This window comes from Poromitra crassiceps (assembly GCF_964638095.1).
Source record: "Poromitra crassiceps genome assembly, chromosome: 11".
NCBI lineage: Eukaryota > Metazoa > Chordata > Actinopteri > Beryciformes > Melamphaidae > Poromitra > Poromitra crassiceps.
The window spans coordinates 13748970-13759335 of NC_139643.1; the positions used below are offsets into that span (position 1 = coordinate 13748970).

Genomic DNA, 10366 nt, shown 5'->3' on the forward strand with positions numbered 1-10366 from the left:
TCTCCAGTTCTTCCCTCGGTGTCTCTCCTCCAGAACTTCCCCTCCTTTTCAGTCAGCTGCCACGCTAAAGGGTTCTACCCTGACAGAGGCACGTTGTTCTGGAGGAGAGATGGAGAGAAGCTTCAGGACCTCATGGACCAGGGAGAGATCCTCCCCAACCACGATGGAACCTTCCAGACGAGCGTTCAGTTGAACGTTTCATCAGTCAAACCTGAAGACTGGGGGAAGTACGAGTGTGTGTTTCAGCTCTCTGGTGTCAAGGAGGACATCATCACTAAACTGGACCCAGCAGTGATCAAGACCAACTGGGGTAAGACTGGGATCATAGCTGATGGATGTGGACAGACACATTTAGGTCTTGTCCACACCTACACAGGTATTTTTCTATATGTTTTGGCTTTTTCATCAATGTGCAAATGCCATTTTAGGTCACTGAAAACTGACCTTTTGGAAAACCCCAAGGTGAAAATTGATCACAACAGTTTTCCTGTTCCTGTTTGTGTGGATGTGAAATGGAGCTTTTTGAAGACACTGACATCATAAGCTCAACTTGCACATGACAATTGCTGTTTCATTTGTATTGAGCATGTGTCTGTCAGGAGCCTATAGACATCATAATGTTAGGTGTAATTACAGGTTTATAAGTTAACATTGCTGTATTTCTCTTACTTTACTCTTCTCCTTCAAACCCACCATCTGAATTTAAATAAAGGAATGAAGCGAAGCACTCAGTTTGTTGCCAGGCAACCAAATCAGCGCTGACTTGTCCTCTTGTGAGAAGTGAGCGTGGATCTTATCTGACTTGTCCTCTTGTGAGAAGTGAGGGTGGATCTGATCTAACTTGTCCTCTTGTGAGAAGTGAGCGTGGATCTGATCTGACTTGTCCTCTTGTGAGAAGTGAGCGTGGATCTTTTCTGACTTGTCCTCTTGTGAGAAGTGAGCGTGGATCTTATCTGACTTGTCCTCTTGTGAGGAGTGAGCGTGGATCTGATCTGACTTGTCCTCTTGTGAGAAGTGAGTGTGGATCTTATCTGAGTTGTCCTCTTGTGAGAAGTGAGCGTGGATCTTATCTGACTTGTCCTCTTGTGAGAAGTGAGGGTGGATCTGATCTAACTTGTCCTCTTGTGAGAAGTGAGTGTGGATCTTATCTGACTTGTCCTCTTGTGAGAAGTGAGCGTGGATCTTATCTGACTTCTCCTCTTGTGAGAACTGAGCGTGGATCTTATCTGACTTGTCCTCTTGTGAGAAGTGAGCGTGGATCTGATCTGACTTGTCCTCTTGTGAGAAGTGAATGTGGATCTGATCTGACTTGTCCTCTTGTGAGAAGTGACCATGGATCTGATCTGACTTGTCCTCTTGTGAGAAGTGAGCGTGGATCTGATCTGACTTGTCCTCTTGTGAGAAGTGAATGTGGATCTGATCTGACTTGTCCTCTTGTGAGAAGTGAATGTGGATCTTATCTGACTTGTCCTCTTGTGAGAATTGAGCGTGGATCTTATCTGACTTGTCTAATTGTGAGAAGTAAGCGTGGATCTTATCTGACTCTGACTCTGACAGTTAGCTAGCAAGCATACAATGTAAATAGCAAGCTAACATCAACCCAACAAGATAATACAATTATCCGCCATGTTTGTTGATCTTTTCAGTCACGCCTTTTCCTCAATTTTGATTGGTCGGTCGAAAAAAGTGACACTGATGAATGGGACTCTTCTCCAAAAGTAGAATGTTTTCGACTTGAGGCGGCCAGAGCGCTCCGCCCCAAAACACTAGGCGCCGACAGTGCTAAACACCAGGAACGGTGCTGCTAGGAAGAGGAGCGCTCCACGCATGTCTTTACCATCGAGAATGAATTTCAGAAAGGCACTGGCATCTCAAAAAATGCTTTATGTGGACACAGGACTTTACCACTGATTTTGCAGTCCATGAACGAATGGGTTTGTGTTTTCTTTCCCAGGTTAGTCAAGAAAACACATCTGTAGTTCCCTCTATTAGGGTAGCTATGAATACAGTTTGTTAACAGCATGTACGTAGGGGTGTAATAGTGTTACAATAAAGAAGTAATAATTAGGTAATGCTAAGTAATGTTACCAGGTAATGGCTTGCTAACCGCTGGTGTTTCCCTTCCTTTCGGTTTGGCCATGGTTAGTTGCAGCGGTGCCTGGCATACTGAGTGCACTTTTCTAGCTACCATTTCTTTCTGGCCCTGTTACCCTATTACATACATTTCAATGTAATTACCCAGATATACCCAGTGGTGTAGTGCAGGGTATACGTGGATGTACCCACTTATTTTTCAAGCGAATTTGCGTATACCCACTTCTATGGGCAGATTCCACGAGGAAGTGTTGGGTTACGACCACGAGGCAGCTGCCTGTGCTGCTCGCAGCCTGTCTAGTGAATGTCTAGTGTCCACCAGACGCAGCGCAGCACGGTCCTGAAGCCTCCTCCTCTCCATTCTGCTCCCTCAAAATCTGTACTGTGTATTTTCACTTCCCACTTTGAGTTGCGTCAAGCAACACAGAGCAGATTGAGCTGGACAAAACTGTCAGCTTTCAAAATAAAACCTTGTACACATATGTCAAGGGAGAAACAGTCACAGTGGGGAATACATTCATAGCCTATAATTCTATAATGTCTAATTAATAAGGAATGAAATCCCTTAGGTGCCATGATGATGTGGAGCGGGGGGGGGAGGGGCTTAGGCTACATCTCACACTCAAACCAACATGCCATGCTCTAACAGACACATGTCACTTAGAAGCAGCTGCACCGCTTAGAAATGTAAATGTATTTAAAAAAATTAACTCAAAACCTGTTTGTCCCACAGTGACTCACTCTGTGAAGTATCTCAGCACTGGATCCTCTGGAGTCACAAACAGCACAGAGTTTGTGGAGGTTTGGTTTGTTGATGGAGTTCAGGTGCTTCACTGTGACAGCAACACCAAGAGAGCAGAACCCAAACAGGACTGGATGATCAACGCAACAGCAGATAATCCACAGTTCTGGAAGAGACAAACTGAGTTGTGTCTGAGTGAGCAGCAGAGCTTCAAAAACCACATTGAGAAGATAAAGCAGCTCTTTAATCAAACTGGAGGTTTGTTTAGTTTCACTTTATTCTGCTGAAATGTTTTTCATACACACACACACACACACACACACACACACACACACACAGACGAGCCTTTCTCCATCAAGTGTGGAGCTGTTTAATACTGAGGGATTTCTTCATTCACACACCTGACTGAAACACACGGTCAGACTCAACACACACACAAACACACACACGAACGTGCGCGCGCACACATGCTGCTACAGTGTACTACTGTGTTTCTGTACATCCCATAATAACCAGAGATTGCTCTCTCTCCTCTAACTCTCTCTCTGTCTCTCTGTGTGCCTCTCTGTTAGCTGTCTCTCTCTCACATTCTCTCTTTGTCTCTCTCTATCCCTCTCTCTCTCTCTCTCTCTCTCTCTCTCTCTCAGGTGTCCACACCTACCAGAGGATGTATGGCTGTGAATGGGATGATGAGACAGGAGAAGTTAAAGGGTTTGATCAGCGTGGCTATGATGGAGAAGACTGGCTGGTGTTGAACATGACAACATGGACATATATCGCTGCTAAACCAGAGGCTGTCAGCACCACAGAGAGCTGGAATAAAGACACAGCTGAGTTAGCAGAGGACAAGAAGTTTTATTCACAGACCTGCATTAATTGGCTGAAGAGGTTTGTGTCCTATGGGAAGAGCTCTCTGCAGAGAACAGGTAGAGTCACATGACCTGATGTAGTTTCATCAACACAACAATGTGCATCTGTCTCTTCTGTTTCTAATGTACGGAAACATGACAGTGAATATGAACCAGCACACACACACACACACACACACACACACACACACACACACACACACACACACACACGCACACAACTCTACAGTTTCTACCTTCAAACCCCTTTCTCCTGACTCTCTCTTCCTCCACATCACTCCCACCTGTTTGTCTTTGTCTTTCTCTCACCCCTTTCTCTCTCTCCCTCTCTCTCTCTCTCCCTCTCTCTCACCCCCTCCCTCTCTCCCCTACCTCTCCCTCTCTCTCTCCAGAGCTTCCCTCATTGTCTCTCCTCCAGAAGTCTCCCTCCTCTCCAGTCAGCTGCCATGCTACAGGCTTCTACCCAGACAGAGCCATGTTGTTCTGGAGGAGAGATGGAGAGAAGCTTCAGGACCTCATGGACCAGGGAGAGATCCTCCCCAACCATGATGGAACCTTCCAGACGAGCGTTCAGCTGAACGTTTCATCAGTCAAACCTGAAGACTGGGGGAGGTACGAGTGTGTGTTTCAGCTCTCTGGTGTCAAGGAGGACATCATCACCAAACTGGACCCAGCAGTGATCAAGACCAACAACCCAGGTAAGACCAGAGCTGATGGAGGAGGAGAGACACATTTAGTTTACTTCTTACACCTGACTTACAGTGCATGAAGGAGTGAGTTTATTTGACCATTTCTACAGCTCAGTATAGAAAAACCCTCAGGGACTGTTGCTCATCATAACATCATCATAATAATACAGCAATGCATTTTAAACATACAACAAAGACCCATTATCAAAAGAAAAATAATCCTATTAGGCTGTGAGACATTTTTTGTGGGCGCATTGAAACTAGGAGTAATATTAAGACAATTAAAGGTCTCGACCCGTAATTGTCTTATTACTTGGAAATCCTATAATAAAATGGCCTAGGTGGACGACCAGGTAGCGGGTGGTGTCTGTTAGTCCTGATTTATGTCATGTTTCGTGGTATGGTGGTAACCCCCCCCCCTCCACACACACACACACACACACACACACACACACACAGACCCCGAGTAGGAGGACTCCTATTCAAATAAAATGTTTGCTTGCATCACATATGGGTTGCTACTGTACACTAAGAAAACATATTTTTTAGGACAAAATCAACTCTTCAAATAATTACTTGACTTGAGTTACAGGTAGTGAAACTTTCTGAACATCTGTACATTTTAGTGTTTTGGAGTGAAATAACCTTACATTTCTGTCAAATTCTAAATCCCTCCTGAGCCTGTGTTAAAGGGATTGATTGATTGATTGATTTTATTTGGTGAATGTCAACATATACAGGGAACAGATACAAGTAGTTCACACTTTTTTTAAAGTGTAGCCTAGCCCTATTTGCTACTGTACTTACCGATGATGTTGATTGGTCAAGTTCTTTCTCAGCACGATCCATGCACTTCCTCTTAGCTCTGGAAAGTTGTGGAAAAAATGAATACAAGGTCAATGGGGTCACGCTCCTGCATGTACAAGCTGACTGAACCTCACTGAAATGTACTTTGTGTGACTGTGGATGACATTTCAGTTAGGAGGCAATTTCTCACAACATAAAAGTTAATAACATTAATTTTAATCATCACAAGACTATAGTCTCTAATATTTTGTTCCATACCCTGCCTCTGCACTCTCTTTCTGATTTGGTCCCTTCTCCCTCCCTCTCTCTCCCCTCTTCCCCACTCTCCCTCTAAGTCTCTCGCCCAGGTGGCTTCCTGGTTGTGGCTGTGTCTGTGACTGTGGTTGTTCTTCTTGTGCTGCTGGTTGTCAGTCTGCTGCTGCTCTACAAATGGAAGACAAAGAGGGAAAGTAATGGTGAGTTACCTTCACCCTGTCAATCTCTACCATCGTCCAGTACACACACACACACACACACCTGTGCACACACGCACGCACGCACGCATGCACGCACGCACGCATGCACACACACACACACACACACACACACACACACACACACCACACACACACACACACACACACACTCACACACACACACACACACACAAACCTTTCTACTGTCTGTTCACAGGTGTGAACACCAGGGGAAACTATACCAGAAACTTGCAGGTGAGGTTTTTTTTACTATTTGTTATTTTTGGTTTCCACTGTGGGTTCTCCACTGTAAACAAAACAAAACAAGGCTACGTGGAAACCTATCATATTGCCAGTGCAGAAAAGCATTGATGAGCCTGTTGGTTGTAAGCAACATTGTTAAAGTGGAGGGCTGTCGGTGGCAAAAGTATGAAGGATATAAGGAAAATCAGTATGGTAAGATAGCACTAAAAAATAATTATTTAATTATGTAGTTGCATTTAATAAAACGTGTTATTATTGTGTGTGTGTGTGTGTGTGTGTGTGTGTGTGTGTGTGTGTGTGTGTGTGTGTGTGTGTGTGTGTGTGCGTGTGTGTGTGTGTGTGTGTGTGTGTGTGTGTGGTGAAATTCTAAAATATGTGTATTTGTTGCATTAAAAGGACCACACCCCATCTGTATAGCCTCATGGTGCCTTTTCAACTTCTATTGTTCTAATTACATCTCTCCAAGTTAGCAGTATCCCCAAATCATAAGTTCATGATGAAGCGGTTCAGGCTTTAAAAAAAAACACAAAATAAGTTTTGAGCAGTAAAAGTAAAAGAATAAAAGACTTGTTAGTAAAACAGATGACACTTAACACTGACGTGGACCTACATGCTACCATCTTCTTGGATTAGATAACAATCGTAGAGTTGGGGTGAAGATGGAGGACTGTTTCCATGGCTACCACTGTATTTCAGGTGTGCTGTCATGTCTTGTCCAGGTGGCAAGCTCGAGGTTTGGCAGAGGAAGCGGAAGTGATACTGAAAGCTGTGGTTCCTTGAATGGCCACTTGAGGCTGGCTCGAGGGACTTGATCCCCCCGTTCACCCCCTTGTTAAAATGGCTGATATAACAGGATTAAGCATCTCTACAGCCTGGTCAAAACACAGTTTTGGTCTATAACAACTGTACGTGGGGGGGGGGGGGGGGGTATAATGTATCATGTATTTAGAGTAAAATAGACATAAACGAAGAAACAAGACAGTTTCGGGGCATGATTGACAGGTCGTCTGTCCAGTGATCGCGCAGCTTGCAGATCATGGCACAAAAGCAGGCGGAGCTGCGGCTCAGGGAAACCCCTGGCCTTTTGCCGTCTCACAGGAGCTGCACAAGAACCCCAAGATGGCGGCGGCCCCTCTAGGCTTCTAAACAGAATAGTCCAAAAACTAATGGATGACGTCACGCTGACTCTGTCCATATGTTAAGACGGTTGATGGTCTTGTCCCTTTGCTAAACTTCATATTGTTTGTTGCAGATTCCTCTCTATGAGAACTCTGCTCCAGCCTCCAGATCCCAGCCCGACTCCACCTACCAGAGCTTCAATCCAGAAATCATGGATCAGGACCACATATACTTTACTGCCGAGCCAGACTCCACCTACGAGAACCTCAATCCAGCCACTGTGGATCAGGACCAAACACACTCTACTGTCGAGCCAGACTCCATCTACCAGAGCCTCAATCCAGCCACCATGGATCAATACCAAACACACTCTACTGCCGAGCCAGACTCCACCTACGTGAACCTCAATCCAGCCACCATGGATCAGGACCAAACACACTCTACTGTAGAGCCAGACTCCATCTACCAGAGCCTCAGTCAAGCCACCATGGATCAGGACCCAACATACTCGACTCTGGAGGCAGCATCAACCTACCAGAACTTCAGTCCAGCCAACATGGATCAGGACCAAACATACTCCGGTCTCGAGCTAGACTCCAGCTACCAGAACATCAGTCCAGACACCGTGGATCAGGACCAAACATGTTCTCATCTGGAGCTTGACTCCACCTAGCAGAACATCTGTCCAGCCATCATGGATCAGGAGGACCAAACAGACTCTACTGTGTGAGAAATAAAACAATGTTGTGTTTCATTCTAATGTAGAATCATCTCTGTCTGCAGAAAGGAGATGTATTTTTTTCTCTCTGTCCTGCATACCAAAGATGATGTCATAGCACAGGACCTGCAAACCAAAGATGACGTCATAGCACAGGACCTGCATACCAAAGATGACGTCATAGCACAGGACCTGCATACCAAAGATGATGTCATAGCACAGGACCTGCATACCAAAGATGATGTCATAGCACAGGACCTGCATACCAAAGATGACGTCATAGCACAGTACCTGCATGCATACAAAAGATGACCTCATAGCACAGGACTTAAATCTAGATACATGCAGCCAAAAGGCTGGAGGCACCAACTGAAGCTCACTGCGTGAGGCGTCTTGAATCACGCTGAAGGCGTTTATTTTCCAATAATAACCAGCTGGCTTATTACATGACTACTTACTAAAGAAATCAATAATTTGACACAAAATATTGATTCAAAATTGATTGTGTTGATTTAAAAATGATTGGCAGTGTGTCCATAACAACGTAACTTTGCTGCAGTCTTCTTAAGATTAGCCTTCTTATCGTTAGAATCCAGGTTGAACTGAGCTTTGCATTGATGGTGAAGTGAGACAAGGTGAATGGGACAATTATTTTGATGTTGACGTTTTTTGTCCCCACTCCTCTCTACGTTTCCTTCTTGCAGAGGCTTTGCTGACACCTGGAAACAAGCTAACGTTAGACTTGCTAACTAGCTAGTGTTAGCTTGGGCATGCTAACACACCAGCTGGGTAGATACAAGAACATTGTCTTTGTCTGAGATGTTTCTAACGAAGAGAGTGAAGTGTTTGGAGGCTGTACCTCGCCATTTTAACAGGCTGCTAGCTGCTTTTTTGCTACAGGCTGTTGCAAATGAGCTGACAATGTTACATTTTCCAAACTTTCTGTCTGCGGATTGATATGATTGGATGTGGCCTCTGGTCTGATATATAGTGAGCTCTGTTATACAGAAATAACAGACCGCTGAATGCCGTGATTGACCAATCAGAATAGACTATTCAACAAGGCTGTGCAATAAGAGTTGTTAAATGATGTTCTTTTTCACTGGTGAGTTTATAAATCTCACAAAATGAGTTTGTTTTGTTTTGCTTCAGATCAGTTCTCCTTGATACTGCTGTGGCCCAATGCTCTGCTGTCATTGTAAAGCCGTTCAAATCTCTATAATGGTGTGGAAATTATGTCCAATTATGTACAGTTTTTATGAGTATTCGAGTAAGAAGTTTTCATTTAGAATAGTTGTTTTTTTAAGTTTTGTATTTGGTGAACTGGATTTTGTTCTTACCGTAATTAGGAGATTACTGCCGTCAGATATAAACCCTTTTCACGGGGGCCATTTTGTGTCGAGTAAACACAGGTGCAAGCAAAACACTAATGAGGGTTTCCAACTTCCAGATGCAAGTTGGAAACCCTCATTACTGTTTTGCTTGCACCTGTTTACCCTGTCTTTTCAACACAAAATGGCCCCTGTGAAAAGGTTCTAATGTGTGTAAGTTTAATGGATATTGTTGAATTTGATTTAAAATCCAGTGTTGTAAACTGTTCATGTGCGAGAACAATGTTACACACTTTCTGTCTGCTTTTCTTTCATTGATTATTTTTGTACTTTTGTTACTTTCATGTGATAATTGAAAAATATATTAAAATAAAAACTTGTTAAAAATCCAACAACCTCAGTCTGTATTTTGTTCATAAGTCATGTAGGCCTATACTTTAGCCTTTTTATACTTGTATTACTATTTTACTAATACTAATACTAATACTAATACTAATACTACTACTACTACTAATACCACTACTACTATACGTTTATGTATTTTATATTTATGTCTCTGTCAACACAGTGAGCAAGTAAACATCAACAGAGAAAATCCAGTAGATGGCACTCTAGCCCCTTATCAGGTCTGTCACCCACCCCCCAACCCCCCCACCCCTCTCTCTCTCTCTCTCTCTCTCTCTCTCTCCCACCCCTTCTCTCTGATGATGCGGAAGTGAATTGAAAAGCTGTAGTTCCTCGAATGGCCACTAGGCATCGGAGGCAGTAGGCATAATGCCCGACTTTGTAACATGATTAAACATCTTTCCAGTTAGGGGTGAAACACGGTTTTGGTCTATATAGCTAATTTCACCTTTTCATAACAACTGTTAGGGGTCAATTCTTATATAACTCGCCAGTTTGGAGTAAAATAGATGATAGAAATGGGGGTGATTGACAGATCGCCTGTCCAGTGATCGCACAGCTTGCCGATCACAGACCAATAGCAGGTGGAGCTGCGGCTCTGGGAAACTCCCATCTCGCATGAAGTGTGGAAGGACTCAACCCATTCCCTCCGACTCTTCTGACGAAAAATCAAGATGGTGACGGCCAACGGAGAAGAAATTGAATGGGATAGCTACGTCCATATTATTTATGTCTATTGTTGAGACAGGAGGTTACATCAACTTCTCACAAAAACTCACTATACTCTCCCTCCTCTTCACACACCTCATCATGTTAGTAGGATCACAGTGAATGTATTTGTGATCAGAAAGTCATTCATGTATTCTTTGGACC

General features: G+C 43.8%; 1 protein-coding gene across 1 annotated transcript in view; it reads left to right on the forward strand.

Annotated features, from left to right (window-relative positions):
• LOC310785744 (uncharacterized protein) overlaps nt 1-8028 on the forward strand; it is a 43278-nt gene extending 35250 nt beyond the window's left edge. The window contains exons 3-9 of the mRNA XM_083646877.1: nt 8-310; nt 2828-3094; nt 3484-3762; nt 4098-4403; nt 5537-5656; nt 5874-5911; nt 7173-8028. Of these exons, the coding sequence (XP_083503003.1) occupies nt 8-310; nt 2828-3094; nt 3484-3762; nt 4098-4403; nt 5537-5656; nt 5874-5911; nt 7173-7712 (1853 nt within the window). The 3' untranslated portion in view covers nt 7713-8028. The remainder of the gene's footprint in view (nt 1-7; nt 311-2827; nt 3095-3483; nt 3763-4097; nt 4404-5536; nt 5657-5873; nt 5912-7172) is intronic.
• The last annotated feature ends 2338 nt before the right edge of the window (nt 8029-10366 follow it).